The 20412-nt window shown below is 41.1% G+C and overlaps 1 protein-coding gene across 2 annotated transcripts in view; it reads right to left on the reverse strand.

Moving 5' to 3' along the window:
* Window positions 1–5811: 5811 nt before the first annotated feature.
* Window positions 5812–20412, reverse strand: part of Ss18 (SS18 subunit of BAF chromatin remodeling complex) — a 59017-nt gene continuing 44416 nt past the window's right edge. The window contains exons 6-11 of one of the 2 annotated variants that reach the window (XM_021214282.1): window positions 19469–19636; window positions 18757–18861; window positions 15823–15915; window positions 14888–15010; window positions 11761–11894; window positions 5812–7501 (exon numbers count right to left, since the gene is read on the reverse strand). In XM_021214282.1, coding sequence (XP_021069941.1) covers window positions 7475–7501; window positions 11761–11894; window positions 14888–15010; window positions 15823–15915; window positions 18757–18861; window positions 19469–19636 — 650 coding nt within the window. In that variant the 3' untranslated portion in view covers window positions 5812–7474. The remainder of the gene's footprint in view (window positions 7502–11760; window positions 11895–14887; window positions 15011–15822; window positions 15916–18756; window positions 18862–19468; window positions 19637–20412) is intronic. The other variant, XM_021214283.1, reaches the window with a different exon arrangement.

The following is a 20412-nucleotide window of genomic DNA, read 5'->3' on the forward strand; positions in this document are numbered from 1 at the left end:
AAATTCTTTCAGTTACCTCAATCTGGCTCAAACTGGCTCTATTTGCTGTCCCTACTGCCATATACAGACAAAATTCTATTGTTCTCCCTTATATTTTTATTTATGTTTGATACAGGGTCTCATGCGTCTTAGGCAGGCTTTGAACTTCTAATCCTCCTGCTCCCACCTCCTAAGTACTGGGACAACAGGGTATGACCATGGCACTTTTACAATGCTGGGAATCAAACCCAGAAGCCTGTGTCTGCCAGGTAAGGATACTGAGCCAGAACCATTCATCTGGATCTCTAAAGACCCTCCTACTATTTCCCCCTCATTCATGACTTTTATTGTATGAATACTATTTTCTCAATTTCTTCCTTTCCTCTCTTCTGACACTCAATTTCTGAATTTGCCATTATATGATTCTTACATCTACTTTTCATTTATTTTTTTACATATACTTTACATTTATTTTTACCTTTAACATAACATAACAAGCGGCTTGTGCAATGCACAGGACCCTGCAGAATACAGCCAGCCTTGGGAGCCAGGCCTGCACATCTTCAGTAGGGATAGCCAGGTGATGGCAGTTCTTGTTTGGCAGTTGGTGGCTTCTGGCTGTGTCCACTCCCCCATGAGCCTGAGGAGACTGCCACAGCAGAGTAACAAGTGGAAACAACTTCACAAGCCTCAGTAGGCATCTGCTAACATCCCAGTGGCCACAGCAAAATCACACCTCCAAATGTGGCTGTAAAGTGCAGAAAAATTAGGTCTGTTCCTTCAGTGAAGGGGACCGTACGGGGCCCAGCAGTAGGGCTGGGGACTCAGAGGGGTGAAAACTTGAAGCCATTAGGGTGATCAGCCTATTGCATTTAACTTTATCATTTCTTCAAACCTCAACGTTTCAAAAAAAAATTGTACTTTACCAACTCTATATAATTGCTAGTTTCAAAATTCTCTATTTTCCCTCTGGATAATTGTCAATATAAGTGCACCTACTATGTATGGATGAGGAAGTCTCCTAGTCGTTGGCGAGCCTAAGATGCCTCCGCCCCTCCTCCCGAAGAATCCCATGCCTGAGCTGATGGCTTCTCTTACCTCTGTGTTTGCAAACGATTCTTGTCCAAGTTTTATTTAACAGGTTAACATCCTTTTTCTTTCAAGCAGTTATAAAGATTTTCCCTCTCAGACACCAATGTAACATTTGGATGTGAAGAAATCATTTTACCCAATCTGACTGAACTACACGGAGCTTATGACAGATTTTTGGACTCATTTATAGGAAAATGTCAGCTTTTCTTCATGGTTCTTCATGTCTTTCTTTTTTTTTCTTTTCTTTTCTTTTTGGGGTTTTTAAACCAACGCCCCTCTAGAGGTTTTGTATCAACATGCTGCTCTCAGCTTTCCTGTCTCAATTGCTCCTTTGTGTTTTTTAAAAGAATGTTTCCTGGTGCTCCAGAATAGGACAATTTCTCAAACTATCATCTAATATCTCCCATCTCCAATCTATAATTTACACCAATTGAGCATTTCTGCAATAACTGTTTTTTACTTACAAGATTTCCAAATGGAGTTCCCTGTACCTTACCTGTTCTCTGACCACCGTTCTCCCCATCTACATGAGGAGGTGTGTAGCCTGGGCTTGAGCATCTTCCTGTGCTCTGACTTTACAGAAGTGTGAGCGTTCTCGGCTCGACTCATCTTTCAAGCTGCAGCCCAGCTCGGCCTGGTCCTAGGTCTCCACTGTGCTCTACTTCAAGGTAGTCAACAACTAACCGGGAAGGAAGCCGGACAGCCACACGGCAGCCTCTATCCATCCACAGGGAAGAGCTGCCCAAGTGCCACCTCCAGCTTCACAACCTGTGCTTCCCATTTTCTCGCTGCGCTGCTCACATTTCCACTTCCTTTTGGTCCACACAGATGCCCAGCTTTATTTGAGGCTGGTCAGACCTCGCTCTCTTAGTTTCCCGGCAGCAGCAGCAGGAAAAGACAGTACACCACTGTGTTAAAAAGCGTGTACTGAAGTACTCTCAACACCCTCCCCCCAATGAAATATTCACATATATATAACCCTAAATGAGCCAACACATGACTACAGGCATCTTGTTCTATGTCTAGAAATTATTAAGCCTAAAGGTGAAAACACATTTTTGGGTGACACTGGTAATTGAACATAAACCGGATTTCAGTTCAAAGCCATTTAATCACTAGTATATTTAGGTTGTTTACTTCATCGAACCAAAGTGTTAAGTGCTTGATACTTGCCTGAATGTGAATGCTTTTTATGAAAACCTGGCTGTATCTTATTAAAACTCCAAACACTTTTTAAGGGGGTGGTGTTTCTGAAGAGGATGACTGACTCTGAGAAGAGCCCGAGCGTCGTGAACAGAGAAAAACATTGCTGTGTTTATTTAGAGAGCATTACCCCTCGGAGCCAGTGCTGGCACTAATGCATTCGACATTAGCGTGCCGCATCAGGAAATCCTGACTTTTTGGTGCCAAGGGGGTAATTAATATCAGTTCATGTTTTCAAAATGGCTGTGTTTATGTGGGAATGGGGCTGAGGACTAACGTGGAGAGCTTGAAGTACGAAAAGCTTGCTGTGAAACAACATCTTGGGAGGGAAAGGAAGACTGAAATTAGGAGGCAGGAAAGTCTGTGTGAGAGGGAAGCAACATCAGGCCTGAGGAGAAGAACACCCTTCCCTGTTCTGAGCTCACTGAGCGCTGACAGACAGAATCCCCAAGTATGCATAGAAGGATAGGAAAGAAAATCTGTGGTAGCTACAAACAAACAAACAAACAAACAAACAAAACTTGGTCAACTGTAAGTCTTAAAAAGTTCTAAAACCTAATCACATGTATAGAATAGCATATGAAGAATGAGACAATTTCTAAGTATTTTTCCACTATTAAGTTCATTCCTCCATGAGGCTATGTAGACAAGGCTTGCTTCAAACCTAGACTATTCCTGCCTCACTTTTACAACTTTTCACAGGCTTTAAGCACCCCACTTAGTTATAAAATTAAGTATAAGCTGTCCTTAAAAAAGAAACAAACAAACAAAGCTGGCACATGATCTACGATAAATCACACATAAATATGGGAAGCCAAAAAGTTAAACAACAGCAAAGATTTGCTGCAAGAGTAAGAATGAAGCAGAAGCCAAAATAGAAGTGAAAACTTCACAGGCTTTGAAGTCTTACATAGAACTCCATCAAACAGAGCAAGCTGTTCACGGACTTTACACAGTTAACAAAAATATTATATAACTCTTAAGTTTATGGTGTCACTATTTTTAAATTGAGCAACTCTATGAAGCCAGACATCCCACTCACTTAAATGACACAGGACCCAACGCCACCAGCCCAAGGGTGGCACACTTGGCACCCTGCCCCCAGCCACTTTAAGAAAATACACTCCAAGCAGGGCAGTGGTGGCACATGCCTTTAATCCCAGCACTTGGGAGGCAGAGGCAGGCGGAGTTCTGAGTTCAAGGCCAGTCTAGTCTTCCCAAATGACTCTACCTGTAAAAACATCACAATTACCCACATTCTCCAATTATGGGGCCTGTCAGAAAAACATTAAAAATTTCCATGACTTTTTATTATGACTGTTATTTTTTAATGTTTACACGTGTGTGTGTCTGTAAAAGTGACTGTCCCATGCATAATGGCATATACTGAGGCCAGAAGATGTCAGATCCCTCAGAGTGGGAGTTCTATGCAGGAGGTTTTGAGCCACCTGACTTGATGGAGTCTGGGAATCAAACTTAGGTCCTCTGCGAGAACAGCCAGCACTCCTGTTGAGCTCTCTCTAGCCCCAAACCTTAACAATAGAAGCATGTTTATCCATAGACATAAAACATACATGCACATACACAATTCAGGCATACACGCGTTCATCTATATAAAAGTATCTATGTATGTATGTGTGTATTTACATATGTATGTATGTATGTACGTACGTATGTATGTATGTATGTAAATTATTCCTCTTCAACCTGCTTACTGCACTCTACTGACCTAGTGGAAATTACATTGCATCATCTGCTTCTAAGACTCAAACTACTAAACAATAAAACAAGATTTTCTATTTGAGACTTGGATTAATAAACAATAAAAATTATAGAGATAATTAATTAGCAGGGTACAAAAAAAAATCAAAGAGCTTCTAAATTTCAACAAGTGATAAATTTTAATGTGTTCTACACAGTCTATATAAAATGTCTGAATGACTCCTACTGTTAAAAAGCTAGTCACTGTATGCAAGTTGGCAAGTAACTTTTTATCCAATAAAAAAAAAAATTATGGGAAAAGAACAATTTAGCTTTGAGGCAATAAAGTAGTTCCAGTTAAATGACACGTATTTGTCCTGCAGAAAACATTTAATACGGTAGAAGATCCAATAATCAAAGGTTCTACAGTGACAGAAAGATCTTTAAGACATTAAAAGACCAAACTATGACCCCAGCACCTGAGGAATGAAATGTACATAAGCAGCCAAGAGTTCTTTGCTGCCGGATAAAGAACTCTGCCGGATAACTGAAGAAAACCGTTTCTGTAACAGTGAAAGAATGGATGGCAACTTGGAAAGGAGCCTCCTGAGTTAAAGAAAGAGAAAAGAAGTCCCCAAACAGGGAAGCATAAGTCTCTCGTCAGAAAGGAGACGAGAATATATATTCACGTATATGCTGTCTATATATCAAAAATCAAATCGGAAAAATCTACCAGATCTTCAATAATCATCATCTTTTATGATAGTTCTATAAAATGTTTATCACTTTTATGTAATTTACTTGTTAATCCTTTGTTTAACATGAAGGGAAAGGCAGCAGTCTGAATGTACAGTCTGTCAAACTAAATGTTATTACTGAAAATACAGAATTTCGGAGCAAAAGAATTCTTAAAAAAGCAAGGCATTTTGTAAAAAATAAAATGAAAAACAAAAACACAAGGAATCCTTCAGGTCCTTCCTGAAATACTTAAGAGCAAAGCAACACTGCTTGCCTCTGCTTATGGGAAGGAGGACAGACAACAGGAGATCGGCCCGAGCGCTGAGTTAGTGGGGTGTGTAGCTGCAGAATGACGCTAATAGTCTCACACAATGGCACCAGCACGCTTGGCTATTTGGAAACAGTCATGCTACTCGTTAGGATTCTACTTCTTGGATTTCATGGGATACTATAATACTTATCATAATTCATTGGATAAAATCAAATTTCTACTTTTTTCTATATGAAAATGTCAGCTTTGGTAGAAAAGCTACTGGTGAAGTTATTGTTCTTACTAGGTACCAAAGGATTACGGTAGTCTTTGTCACCACCAATTAAAAACTTTTACGAAACAGGACCGTTATAAAACAATTAAACCTTGCAAATGCACCAGTCTCCAGGAACACAGTCCTGGAGGAAATTCTGCTTATTAAAATTGCAATTTTAGTTTCCATTAAAGGAGAATAAGACAACAGAAGATGGGTTGGCAAGACAAATTATTTCTTAATGTCAGTTGAGCTCATTTCAAATGAGATAACGTATCTCCACCAGGTTGGGATCAGCACAATTTTGTCTCTTCAACTCATTTATCTAATTCAGTCATCTTGATTATAGCTTCACGGACTTCATTTTCAGAGAAAGAATTCTGCAACAAACATCCTACACAACACGCTGATTACTGAACAGTTAATTCTAATTAACGTGGGCATGGCAAGAGAATATTGATCAAGTCCTAGAATGCAAATACCGTCTACTCGTGCCGGACTAAACCCAGAGTGCAGTCTCCAGACAAAACGGTAAGAGTCAAAGTGATCTAATTTAAAGAAACAAATGAGAAAATTAAAATCACAAATAATTTATTCTTTCGTTAGAGTTGATACAGTTTTAAATAGCAATAAAGTACACAGTGGTGGAGAACCTGGCACATAACTTATAAGCATCTCTGTCACAAGGAGGCTTTCCACGCCTCACCGGTTCTCACTTGATGCCTATTTTTTACTGTCCAAGTTGAAGAACACCCTATACTCTGACCTTAAAAACACACACACTCTCATCCAGACACATTGAAACCTCTCCTTTGATTACAGTATGCTGACAACAGTACGCTTTGCTTCTTTGAATTTATGGCACTCCTTCTGTTCTGTTTTCAGTTAGAAGTGGTAAAAACTAATTCAATTACAAAGAATATGTTATATTCAGTCATATTCCCTGGATGCAGACAACTGTGAGGATACAGCAACTTACCTTTGGGCTAGATAGTTTTAAAGTATGCTTAAATAGATGTGTTTAGAAATTTCTCAGTACTTGTTTTCTTGCCCCATGGCATATCCCCAAACTTAGCTAAAATAATCAAGTCTCAAATAATGATTTAAGTATGTTGTGCTTAAAAACAAGAAACCGTAAAACGTCACCTCCCGGCTTTCAGTGCGAATCAGAAATGCCCATCAAAGCATTTTCCTCGTGTATTAGCTAAGAGGAAGAGAGAAACACAAAGGCACCCTTTGCTTACACCCAATTAAGAAAGTTAAAGCACAAGTGTGTGAAGTCTCCTGGACCCTTCCCTGCTCCATGAACCAATCATGTCAATGTTAAAAAAAAGCAAGCTGAGATCAATGCTGACTCCTCTGTGATGTGGTGAGAGTTCCCTGATTACAAGACAAGGTAAAAACTTCCCGCTTCCTCCTTTTCTGTTATTGCTGTTTTAAGAGAGGCTTCTCTCTTCATTTACACAAACCTGCCAAAGTTCACAGATGCAACATAATTATTGCCTTGCATTTGAAAACACTATTATAAACCATATTTACAAAAAGGTTTTAATGCACAAAACTGGAAGGCTTTTTTAAAAAATGTCTTTGTACTCAAAAACTGTATCACAGTGCCCTTGCTAATCTGGTAGATAAGAGAGATGTGAGTTTCCTCTAAGAACTAACAGCGGGCCTGTGGTGGGCTTCTGCCTCCCCTTGCCTGTCTTCAGAGCACCACAGCACCGAGCATCTACCACCCTCCACATTAACAGGGGTTCTGATTCCGCCCAGTGTGTAGTGTACCGTTTTGCATATTTATCACATGAAATAAACATAATAGACAAAATATTGCTGCTGTAAAAAGTGTACATTTCCCCCTTCCCCTTACAAAATAATCTGTGGAAAAGTATGAAACGCCCTCAAGCTCCGTGAACACACATAGCTGCTCACACCTTTCAGGCTGTGACAGTCCATTTGGAACACAGTGCTGAAATCGCTGCAAATTCCTTATGTCAATGCATTTTCTGTCCAATGTTGCCATCTAGAGTAGAAACGTGAAATCAGGTGCATCGGTAGCTACTAAAGCCTTTACAAACTAAACCATAACAGCTACTTGCTGATGAAGCAGCCACTTAGCCAAAGGTTTTTCCAAAACCTAGTTGGAATGGAAGGAGTCTTCCCAGGGGGGGTGTCCATGGTGCAGAGCTGTGACAACGTGGCTGCTAATAGGTACTGGCTATTGGAATGTAAGGACATTTTCACTGCTGGTAATTTCCATATTGTCCCTGAAAGATAAAATTCGAAAAACAGAATTAGCTTACAGCTTAACCTAAGTTAGTTTACCACAGAAAATTACAAACATAATTTGCATGTCATCATATCAGGAAAGTGACTACACGTCCAGTAAATACAAATGTTTATGTACTAACACTCTAATTTTCCTGATATTATACTCAAATGCAAATGGTTTGTACAGCCCACATCACCAGTACTTCAAAGCTGAACCCAGTAGCACACATGTGAGAAGTCTTGGATTGGGCTGGGGTGGCAGGGAGAGTAGGTACATCTCAAAAGCTTAATCAATGGCCAATGTAGTCAAAATGAAGTACTACAGAATCTGTGATAAACACACGCCCACTCAAGTAAGCACGCATACACACACAACACCCCTAAACATTACAACATTTAAAACGAGGAATATCAGTGTCCTACAATTCAGTGTTCCCTCAGTACAGAACCTAATCCCAACACTGAATTCAAACTCTAACCCTGTTGGTATCTTTATGTCTGCTGAAAACACTCTTTAAGACCAGTTTCCTTACCCATGAGCTGAGAGAGGGTAAGCTACAGCTCTGCACCAGTTTCCCTTCCACCAAGGACTGACGATATTAAATCCTACCTCATATCTATTATGATCCTTGCATGTCAGAGAGGATATGAAAAAGGCTTTTCCCAGAGAGATGCCATGGCTTATGGCTGCAGTCCAAGCCACCATGGAGGTCAAAGAGGACTGCCTCAGCCTAAAAGGTTGAGACCAAGAATATAACGAGAGCTTGTCCCAAAATCAGTTAACTAATGAACTCATTAATTAACACACCAAGCCTCAATACTGGTGGCTAATTCTCCCTGGCAGTGTGAAGTGAGATGCTAATAAAGAAAGTGCATTGTCCACAACTCACTGGGAAGGGGTCTGGGGAAGGCTTGCCTCAGATTTGAAGACCTGAGCTCAGCACCCAGTGCTGGAAGGACTGAGTCGAGCATGACCTTCTGACCTCCATGGGGGCGCCACGGTGCTGGTGTGCTCACGTGAGTGAGTATGTACACTCAAGTCAACATGCGAACAAGGTCTTCGCTTAGAAAAGTTTTCATGTCTTCAGTTCACACGAATTTTTAGGGAGTTCTCTTTCTCTCTATCTGGGAAAGGGTCTTAGTCATTTACCTCTACTATATTCACTAAGTTTCTAGGGGCTTGTCTAGTTTGTTTTCCATGTGAGATCACTGTGCTATGCTGCCACCGTGCAGTGGCTAACACAACTACTTCTTGTGCTGTGTGTAACTGTGGTTGGTATAGGTTAGGAGGCCAACCTTCTGGACAGTGTCTGTCCCGATGCTCTCTATGCTGCAGTGACAGCTCTGCAAAGGCATCAGTGTCTGGCTTTGTCACCACTGAGCTGCTGTCACCTAGAAGGTAGTAACACACAGGCCAGCACTGAGTCAAGCTAAACACACAGCCACCATGTGACAGTCACACCTAGGTATTTAGATGAAAAAAATTAATGTGTCCACAAAGAATTGAACCTGGCTGTTCAGGTACTTTAACTGAAACTGGGTAGAAAGCCTTTCCAAAGAGTACTTGTCAGTTATAAAGAATTGTTCATGGTTATAACAATGTGAGCAAATATCAAAACAATTATGGCCAATAAAAGAAGTCCAACTGTGTTTGCAAGAGGGCTTTGCAGGTGGCATCTGCTATCAAGTCTGATGACCTGAGTTCAATTTCCAGGACCCACAGACGGAAAAAGAACTGATTATCACAAGTTGTCTTTTGACCTCTACAAATTCTATTGCATGCACACACACACACACACACACACACACACACACACAATAAATTTACAGTGACAGAAAGCCTATCAGGGGACATGTAGGGAGAGTCTCAATGGACGCAGTGGTGGTTTTAAAGGGGTCAGGGGAACAGAAACCATAGGGCACAATGATTCATTATTTTGGTTTTGATAATGACATCACAGGCATATACAGTTAAAAGACACTAAACTACAACTTTAATGTGCAGACTGTTACATGTAAATTAAGCCTTAAGAGAGTTATTTTGTTTGTGGTTTTTTTTTTAAATTTATTTATTATTACACATAAGTACACTGTAGCCGTTTTTGGACGCACCAGAAGAGAGTGTCAGATCTTATTACGGGTGGTTGGGAACCACCATGTGGTCGCTGGGATTTGAACTCAGGACCTTCTGAAGAGCCATCTCACCAGCCCTGTTTGTGGTTTTTGAGACAGCCTCATGTAGACAAGTCTAGCCTCCAACTCACTACTGTCCTGGAGGATGACCTTGAACTCAAGATCCACTGTGTCCCTCTTAATCTCCCCAGGGCTCAGATTACAGGCATCAGTCACTACCCCTGGCTATTCTACAATAGAAAGAGGAAGACCAAGTAATCCTGTAATTACTGTAGCCATCTGGTTTTGTGTGTCAACTTGACACAGGCTGGAGTTATCACAGAGAAAGGAGCTTCAGTTGAGGAAATGCCTCCATGAGATCCAGCTGTAAGGCATTTTCTCAATTAGTGATCAAGGGGGAAAGGCCCCCTGTAGGTGGGACCATCTCTGGGCTGGTAGTCTTAGGTTCTATAAGAGAGCAGACTGAGCAAGCCAGAGGAAGCAAGCCAGTAAAGAACATCCCTCCATGGCCTCTGCATCAGCTCCTGCTTTCTGAACTGCTTGAGTTCCAGTCCTGACTTCCTTTGGTGATGAACAGCAATGTGGAAGTGTAAGCTGAATAAACCCTTTCCTCCCCAATTTGCTTCTTGGTCATAAAATTTTGTCCAGGAATTGAAACCCCAACTAAGACACCATCCGTGCAAGAACAACTCGAGTCTCACCTTTTAAAATACATCAAGTTATCTAATCTGGTTTTATTTTTTAAAGCATTTTTCTTAGATTATGCATATCCGTGTGTTTCTGTGTACGGGTACAGTGCCCATGTGGCAGAGTCAGATCCCCTTGGAAGTGAGAAGCAAAAGTGGCTGACATACTGCTGGAAACTGATCTTGGGTCTCTGCCAGTAGAGCAAGTGCTCTTAACAGCTGAGTCATCTCCCTAAGACCCTCATCAGGTCTTTTAAAGGTAACTTAACTATTCGACAATAATTTTACTTCTTAGACTTTATTTCCGGGCTGGAGAGGTGGCTCAATAGTTAAGAGCCCTGGCTGCTGATCCAGAGGACCTGGACTCAATTCCCAGCACCTACATGGCAGCTCACAAGTGTCTTCTGTAACCGCAGTTTCAAGGAACCTACTGTGGCCTTCAGACCTTCACAGGCACTGTACACACAGAGTACAATTTCTGCCCTCTCTCTCCCCGCACTCTGCTCTGCACAGAAGCAGGCACGCTCATGTACCTCAGCCTTCCCGTGTCTGTCCCTTGTACTCTTGTCCTTACGTAGAGACCAGGTGCAGGTACAAAGGGCTGCAGGCCGGACAGGGCAGGCAACACTGCTTGCAGCTCTAATGCTTGTTATAGCAGCCTCAAACTGTGACATCTTCCACACTAGCCGATCCCTGATTTATAAACTACACACAGTTCCATGTCCATAACTCCCCCATTTTAGTACCTTACAAGTGGTGAACATATTAAGATGTCCTCACTGCTAATCCACTGCACAAACCTGAAACATTCCGTGGTCTATAGTCATTCCCACAGCAAGTCAGAGCAACCACAGGGCATCCCTAAGTGCCTAGGCACACATTCAGGCTGAGGAGTCTGACTAAAAAGAGAAAAACTCAGATGAGTACTACCAGGTTCTAGGAACTCTTATCTTAGGACAAGATCTCAACATCTGAGATCGAGAGTAGAGAAAAGCACTTGGCAATAGAAACACGTGTGGGAGTGTGAGCGGGGAACTCGGAACACAAAGAGCTCCGACAGCAAGTCCAAGTATGCCGGGTGAGCTGCACTGGGGAACAGAGGGAAGCAGGGGCTGAGTGAGCTAGTAACTAATGAGGGACACTGGAGAAGCACCTATGACAGTGTGTCCAGGGACAATGAGCTGCTGTCATACTTCAAGCTGTTACAATCAAGAGCGATTGTTATTCAACTGCGCTGGTCTTCTCAAATATCTTAAAGTGTAGTAGTGGCTAGCAATCATGAGAAGGGGGCTACATGTGATTCCTCGTGGCTGAAATTCCAGTTCATGGAAGCTGACAGATCACGGGATCAAAACAACAACATAGTGAAATCTTGACTCAGAAGTCCACAGAAATGAAGAACAGTGTGGTAACTCCACGGCTGGTAGGCAACTTACCTGGTCGTACCCATAAGGCCTCTGCTGGGGTGGCTGGGGTGGTCCTGGCTGTGTTGGTCTATAGCCCCCATACTGCTGACCTTGACCCTGAGGATAATTAGGATACTGAGGACCTGGGCCACCCTGGGAAGGACCTGCAAGACAACATCAACAAGCACTCAGGTAAAGCTACAAAGAGTCTCCACAATTTCAGCAAGAATTTCAAACAGATGTTACTAAATTCTTGTATCTAAACTGAAAGGGCAGTTGGCACCTTGACTTTTGCACAGTGCGGTCAAAGCTAATGACTGTAGTAAAAGCAAAACCAGGGGCTGCTGCTTCAGTGAAATGACTAGGACTCTGATAAGGCAGGCTCAGGAAGCAATGGCCCGGGGTAACCCCTCAATAATGACTAAGTTATGATCCATGGGTTAGCCAGGATCAGGTTTCTATAACCCAAAAGCAGGTCCAAATGACATAATTTCTGACTATAGTTGTGAAAACTATGACATACTAATGGTGTGATTAAGTTTACATTTGAAATCATCAAAATGGTAGGGCTATACCACTATCAATAAACTTATATCAACAGAATTTTTTTTTTAGGGATTATAATAAGCTTTAATCTTTATATTAACAAAAGCTAACGAGTGAGGCAAATAATTATGGAATATTTTAAATCATGAGTTTTAAAGTGCAATTACAAATCTGGAGCCCTTCTTCGGGGCGGGAACGGACTTGGCTGGCTCAGGCATGGTAAAAACTACTAGCAGCCAAAGATAAAACAGGAAATGAGATATATCAACAGAACTTTAAAACAAAAATGAATGACTCAAAAAGCCACAAGCTGTAATGTGAAAAAAAAGTTGATTGAAAAGCTACGCTCTGCAGGCTGCAGGTATGGCTGTAGCTCCAGTTCCAGGGATCCATGCCCACTTCTGACCTTCTGAAACACTGAGCACAAACGTGGTACACATACATACAAGCAGGCAAAACACCCACCCCCGTGAAATACAACTAAATCTTAGAAGAGAATTTACACACTGAGAATCAAGTACTGTTAATAGCGTTAACGCTCCCTATGTATGGGAGAGACTGCCTCTGTTAAGCAAGCATGTCCGCTTTAGAAACTCAACTAGCAACAGCTGAGAACGATTTTTCCAGAAGAAGCTCATGGCTTGGACACTTCAATGTCCACTTAAGACTTACCATAAAAGCAATGAATGCAGAGAAACTCAGAAGAGAATAATCAACTTTCAACTTCAAGTAAATTCTACCAGATTATTCAATTATTGAATATCAAATTATTAAAACTCCACCTTAGAAGACAGTTTGACCAGTAAGGCCTCAAATGAGCACAATGGGGAGGTCTCCTTTAGGAGTTCTGCCATTCAAGAAATCAGTATTTAATGAAAAATTTTGTCTTTTCCAAGTGAAAACTGTTTTTCTCAGGTCAGTATATTTAGCTCATTTAGTGACATCAAATTTGTTTTCATGCACTTGCAATACAATTTATCTGACATACCAAAGTCATGAAAAGGCAATGCCATTCAGAAAAGGCAAGAAAGCCTTGGGAAACATGGGTAAGTACTACCTGTCATACACACCTAGACTTCTCGTCATTGGGAAGAGATGCGATGCCCCATCAGTTAGTGGGAATGCACATGCTATGGGACACAAGAATCTCAGCTTCTTCATAAGCAGACAAAGACAGTGCCAAAAAGCAGACACGCTTACATCAACAGCCCAAAGCACTTACTCACAAGAAAGAGAACAGTTAGCAAGAAGGCATCCATACTGACAAACAGCTGCTGCAGACTCCCCATGCCTCACTCTCTATACATAAAGTGGTGAGCGTAGCCTAGATGTTAAGACTGGATAGGTGGGTGGACAGATACAGAACCAAAGAAAAATATTTAAAGTCAGACACTGTAATAGATTTTTTGGTGTTGAAAGTACTAGGGATTAAATCCAGGGCTGTGTGCACGCCAAGCAGAGGAAGCAGACAGCTGTAGGATACACCAATTCAGTAAAGACACCCTTAGCAGTGCTTTTAGCTAGAACGACAAACACTGTCTTTATTTATCTGAATAATCTTTCGCTCTGCACTAAAAAAACGGTACTTTTTATAGTGAGTTACTTATGTACCTAATTATCACTTATCTAAGCTCATAAAAGCTACTTGCTATTTATACATGCCAATCAGACCTGAAAATTCATTCTTCTCCTTTTTAAACTGTCACCTTACCACTGAACAATGAACCAACCATCTTTAGTCTATAGTTCTTTCGAAACAGATTATTATTAGTTTACCTAAGGGGAACACCTGCATGTATGTGTCCTTGATTATGGTGCGTGTTCACATGTATGTGTATGCTCATGCTAAGTCTCTGCCTTACTTTTTGAGACAGAGTCCTGGTGGCTGAGTCATTGGGTAAAAGTAACTGGCCAGAGGCCCCAAGGACCCTCCTGCCTCTGCCTCTCTGCCTCTGCCATGCTCTGGCTAAAGAGGTGTTCTTTTCAGGTGGGTGCTGGGACTCTGACTCACTTTTTTGTTTTTGTTTTTGTTTTTGTTTTTTCGAGACAGGGTTTCTCTGTATAGCCCTGGCTGTCCTGGAACTTTGTGCACCAGGCTGGCCTCGAACTCAGAAATCCGCCTGCCTCTGCCTCCTGAGTGCTGGGATTAACGGCGTTCGCCACCATGCCCGGCTGTAATAAACACTTTTACCAACTCGGTATTTCCCCATGTCTTTAAAAGGAACACTTGAAATCAACACTGTAATGGCAGACTGCGCTAAAATTATGCTTATAAAATGGTAACGGCTGGAGAGGCAGATGATGCCATGGGTAAGGGCACTTGCCACCAAACCTGGTAACCTGAGGCCAATTTCCAGGACACACATGGTGGAAAGAAGTGAGTCATCCAGGCTATCCTCTGACTTCACTGTGTGCACTGTGCTCCATGTGGGCTCATGTGCATGTGCGCGCGCGCGCGCGCACGCACGCGCACACACATACACACACACACACCACTTTCTCTAAACAGATAAACAGATGCTTAACATTTAGAATAAAAGTTAAACGCCCGTGTGTGTTTCAGAACTCCTTGCCGCATCTTCTGGCAGACAAGCAGACTGAAGAAACTCACCATAGCCCTGCTGCTGCCCCGGGTAGCCCTGCTGCCCCGGGTACTGCTGCTGCTGGGGTGGGTACCCTTGCTGTGCAGGTGGTCCTTGGTAAGCGTCTTGCTGTTGGCCGTACTGGGAGTTTCCTACAGAAGAAACGGAGAAGAGGAGCGCAAAGCCCTGAGAAGTCTGCCTAATTAACGATTATGGGTTTTCCCTCTAAGATGCACAGCCAACAATACAAGAACATAATGAAATGCCATATTGATTTTTTAAAAAAACTTAACAAAACAAAGAAAAAAAAAAACTCAAACCAAACAGAAGGATTTCGGCCAAACAAACTGCAGTTAAAGCCAATTGTGCAAGGTTGCACTGCAGCTCTTTCAGCGCCTCTGCCATTACGAGCATTACAGTTACTGGAACATCACAGTCCTAAGATCATGACTATGCTAAATAAAATAAAAAAAAAAAAGACAAAATTAAAGACAAGAGCACACACTAGCTACGCAAAATCAGCAAGCTGTTCCCTAAAGGCTCTATGCTGAGATGTAAATAATACATAGGTATACACGCACACGAATGCACACGACACACATGAGACAGACAGACAGAGACAGACAGACAGACAGACAGACAGACACACACACACACACACACACACACACACACACACACGAAGGATTGGGGGATGGGGTTGATGGATTTATGTTCAAGGAGGAAATTTCCACGGAGCAAAAAAGCATTTTTACATGTTTTAGTCTTTTTACTGCTGTTAGAAATGACACATCATGGTTACACATTCTAAATCTTTGTAAGGTTGTTTGGGGGCCCTGTAACTTTCCAGACAGCCAGCCACTAGTACTCTACAAGAGCTTTGCATGGGAGACGCTGTCCTATGCAAGAACTGCCATTCCTGGAGAAGGGATGTGCATGTGTATGTGTGAAGGTATATAGATACCTCCTTCGTAGTAATGTTGTGAGGATTCCTCATAAGGCCTATCGTAGCCTTGTTCAGGATACGACGGTTGCTGATAACCGTAATCATTATGACCTACATCAATTCGACAAGAGACAGGAAGAAACGTTAATAGCCACTGAGTGAAAACCCTATAATTAAACTTTAAGATAAAACTGAAGACAAAAAAAGAAAAAGAAATGGAAATACATAAAAAAATAATTTTAATTGCATTAGCAAGTATTTACCAACGTGAATGCTTTCACTGTGAGATTATAAGCACACTATTTCAAGGCAAAGAACAGTAATCTTAGAAATAAATGTTACACTCATCCTCAAAACTGTAATAATCCTGAGGACAAAAAACCCTTACATTCTATTTTTAAAAAGAAAATGAGAACATTTAGGCCTCTCACGTGTAAGAAATTCGAGTCCAATCAGAATGAACAAAGGATGTAAGTTATCATAATTTATCAAACCCCTGTTCTGCTGGATGGGAGTTCCAGCACACACTAAAAACAATACAAAATGTGAGGTCCTTGAGTTTGTTCCCCAAAAAGAAGCAAAATGAGTTTTTAACATCTCTAATATTTTATTGCATCAAGTTCAAGTGTTTCACAGTATTTTCAGATGCCAAAAAAAGGGTCTTTTTTTTTTTTTTTTTTTTTTTTTAAAAGATATGGTCTCTTACCTGGGGTTCCTAGAGCTCGCTCTGTAGACCAGGTTGGCCTCAGACTCACAGGGACCCACCTGACTGGCACCCAAGTAAAAATGTATCTTATAATGCTGTCATTTTAAACATCTTTAGAAATATTTCTAGAGTGTTCTGTACATAAAAGTTCATAAAATTCGTATTTCCTACGTTGAGAAGACCTTAAGTTTTAGAACTCAGTAACTTCCACCAGTAGACTATTTTTTTTCTTTAATGTTTCACTTAAAAACAAAATGTAGGAACTAATGTCTTCAGCTGCTAAATGGGTACTAATGTTTCAGAAAGGCCTAACTAGGAGGAAGGACTGTAGTTACAAATACATGTCACACTCACTGTGTTAGGATAGAAGCCTCCAAAAGCTGGCAATATATGATCAACCAGCTTACTGTGGCCATGGCTGGCTGAGATCAAAGTTCTATTGTGACCCAATCATGTCCGCGCTGCCCACAGCAGCTCTCTTGTAATCTTTAAAGGTCTGCAATGTGAAAGCAAGACCACATGGCCCACAAGAACCAAAACCTTCGCTGCCTGGCCCTTTGCAGAAAAATTCAGCCAAGCACTCATCAATGTACTTATGGGCAAGATTATCTGGACCTGAGAGAAGACACTCAATTCTGCCGAAGAAAATGCAATTGTGGATAATACTCTGCACATGTCAAGACCTACTATACATACATCTGTGAAAACATGGTACTATTTAGATTAAGAACAAGCTAGTACAAATAATAAACTTTAAGTTTTAACAGTTACAAAAATAAGGTGCCTATTTTCAATAGAAAGGTTTAAAATAAGACAAATTTCATATTTCAGGAAATGTTTAGGACCCAAAACCATTAAGTCCAACACAATTGCTTAAGATGTACTTTAAAGTTGATTTTAAAAGATCATTTATTCTCAGAATACATATACTAACCAGATAGATGCCACCTTTTAAGTCTTCTATAAATGTACTATTATTAAAGTCTAAATTTAAGAAAAAAAGCTTCATCTACTCACAAAGAATTAAGGAGAGGAAAAAGCACCAATACTCTAAATACCAATGGCAAGAAAACCTGAGATAAAAACACACGGCTCTAACCAGAGTTACGCAGCTATAGCACCATCAATGACAAACGCTTCTTGTATGTAACCCTGGTGACAGTGTTTAGTGCAGACATGCCTTTATGCTTCGTATAGTGACGAAAAGCAGCAGATGATAAGCCATTTAAACGCAAACTCCATCTTCTTGTTGGTTTGCATTAGGTTCTAGCCAAGGGGTCCTAAACTTTTTAGTCTGAAGTTTCTTTGCCATATAATTACATTAAAAAATAACAAAATAATATACTCTATGGATGAAATATTTTGGCAAAACACTATGAATTACTATGTAATATTACTTTTTACCTATTAACATTGCCTATTATTTTACCGATTCTATATGTTTAATTTTTCTTCAAATTAAGATACAAAATTTTCAAACAAAAAAAAGATTTTTAAAATGCCCAGTAAAAATCTACTTGTGCACCTGGATTATCACTGCATGCACTTTCTTAGCGTGCAGCACTCTCTGGCAGAGAACTTCTTACGAGTCACGCCCCGTTTGAAAGGAGGCAGGAGGAAGGCACTAAACTAACCCCAGCGCCTGGCGTGCACTCGGTCTATTCGGTCCACCTCATCTACAGCAGGCCGCGGACACATCTGACATAGAAGGCTTAACTCTTTCCCAAGAATGGAACATAAATAAAATGAAAATTACTCCATAACAATTTTCTCTATAGTTGTGTAGAGCTACATTCTTTAATAGAATGCGTAAGAGCAAAACAATGGGTGAACTTTGAAACATATGAAATAGATATATAAAAATACAAAAAAAAAAAAAAAAAAAAAAAAAAAAAAAAAAAGAGAGGAAGAAGAAGAAGAAAATTGTCTTGGGTTCAAATGAACAATCCTAAATATAAAAAGGATTTTTAACATAAATGTAAATATATGAAAGATCCTCTTTCACACGAGAGACATTTAGAGATGGAATGTCGCTCCTGATGGCACCAACAGTGACCACACAAATATACCTTGAATTAATTACAAACCAATGTCCTTCCTGGTGGTACTATACAATACCCAAATGCTTCTAAATGAAGAAACAAGTTGGTAGTTTCTTCGCCCTTCATTAAAGAGTTGTGAAATGCTTTCTACATTAATACTGGGCAAGGACAGAAAATGGGAAGGGTAACATTAGGAGAGATTACCATCAGGGTAATATTGCTGGTTCATGCCTTCTGGAGGACCTTGTCCACCATGACTGTATTGGTCCCCATAATAGTCTTCCTGGCCTGAGTACTGCTGTGGTGGGCCTGAAAAACCACAACCAGTCAAGACATAAATCATTTGTTCTCTATGGCATCAAAGGCGATCTTTCTAATCTGCTGTTACGAGAGACTACTTCTGAGCTGGAGACTCCCCACAATGCTTTGGCACTATTCCCAGGCACACACACACAAGCAGGTTCACACGTCACATTTATAAAATTAATATAAGACCATACACATAATATCAAACAATATCAACTCAGAAAAACAACCTCTGAAACAGGGGCTGAAGCTGGTGGAAAACTGATTCCTTTTTACTTTTTACATTAGTATTAAAGCACTTTGAAGAAAAATTGGCTTTGTTCTCTGTCATATATTTAGTGGCTTCTAAAAAAGGGAGGGAGGGGAATTTTCTGATATTTATATTTCCTGATGTCGTCTTTCCCTGGAGAACACCAGGCAACAGGAAGCTGGGTGCTGGGAAGCTCCTATGTGCCTAGGACCCTCTGTACCCTAAACTCTGCTCCCTTTGTGGGTGTCAGGGGAGTCCAGCAAAAGCCCTGGATTTACCTAGATCAAAAGTTCATTAAAACTTCAAGCCTTCCAATTACCGTTATTTACATTAAGCAAGGAATTTCCACTGGAGCCTCACCCTGCTGCGGAGGTCTGTAGGGAGGCATCTGTCTCTGGCCCATCATGTGACTGCCTTGGTTAACTTGGCCCATCAGCCCCATGGGCGCCTGCTGTCCTTGGTAATGCTGTGCCCCTCCAGGTGGCATGTTGTACTGCTGAGAAGGAGGCTGCTGGTGCATCATCGGACCTAAGGACACGCAAAACATCGTCATACGGCATCCCGGCACAACAGTTCACCGTTTCATGATAGATACAGGAACTTCTTACAACGTAATACCAAGTGCGTGATCAACAAGGACACTGACTGGAAGTCCAAATGAGTCCCTGCACAAGGCTCACATGCCAGAATTTATCTGCAAAGAAGGAAACCAACCAAGTCCTGGTGCTGGCCCTCAGGCCCACAGAGTGCTCCCGTTATCTTTTAAAGACAAAAATGGAGACGAGCTCTGTCTGCATTTCATACATTTCCTACCTGCATCATCGCACCATCTCTCTGACAAAAGCATCCTCCTGCGGCGTGAGGAAAGTGAGAGAAAGACTGATTTCTCTGCATGTATGTGATTTCTCTGCATGTATGTGAGCCTGCATGATGCATGCACACCGCATGCACACTGCATGCACGCAGGAGCCCAGGCTAGACAAGGGAAGGTGTCCGAAGAGCAGGAGTCACAGGTGCTGGGAGCTGCCCGCGGTGAAGGCTCCCAGGAAGAACAGCAAGCACTTCTAACCACTGAGCCATCTCTCTGGCCCTATACTTTCATTCCTTTTAGTAGACATTTATTCAATAGTGGTAAACAGAAACCTATAGAAGCACTTCATAAACAGATCAGTTGAATTTTATAAACTTCAATTTTATGCAAAATTTCAAAAAAAAAATATTTCCCTTACCCAAATTTTTACAAGTTTTATAAACTTGAAATCAATGGTCTATGGTACTAGTTTTTTTTTTTTTTTTTTTTTTTT

This window comes from Mus pahari, chromosome 15 (assembly GCF_900095145.1).
Source record: "Mus pahari chromosome 15, PAHARI_EIJ_v1.1, whole genome shotgun sequence".
Lineage (NCBI taxonomy): Eukaryota > Metazoa > Chordata > Mammalia > Rodentia > Muridae > Mus > Mus pahari.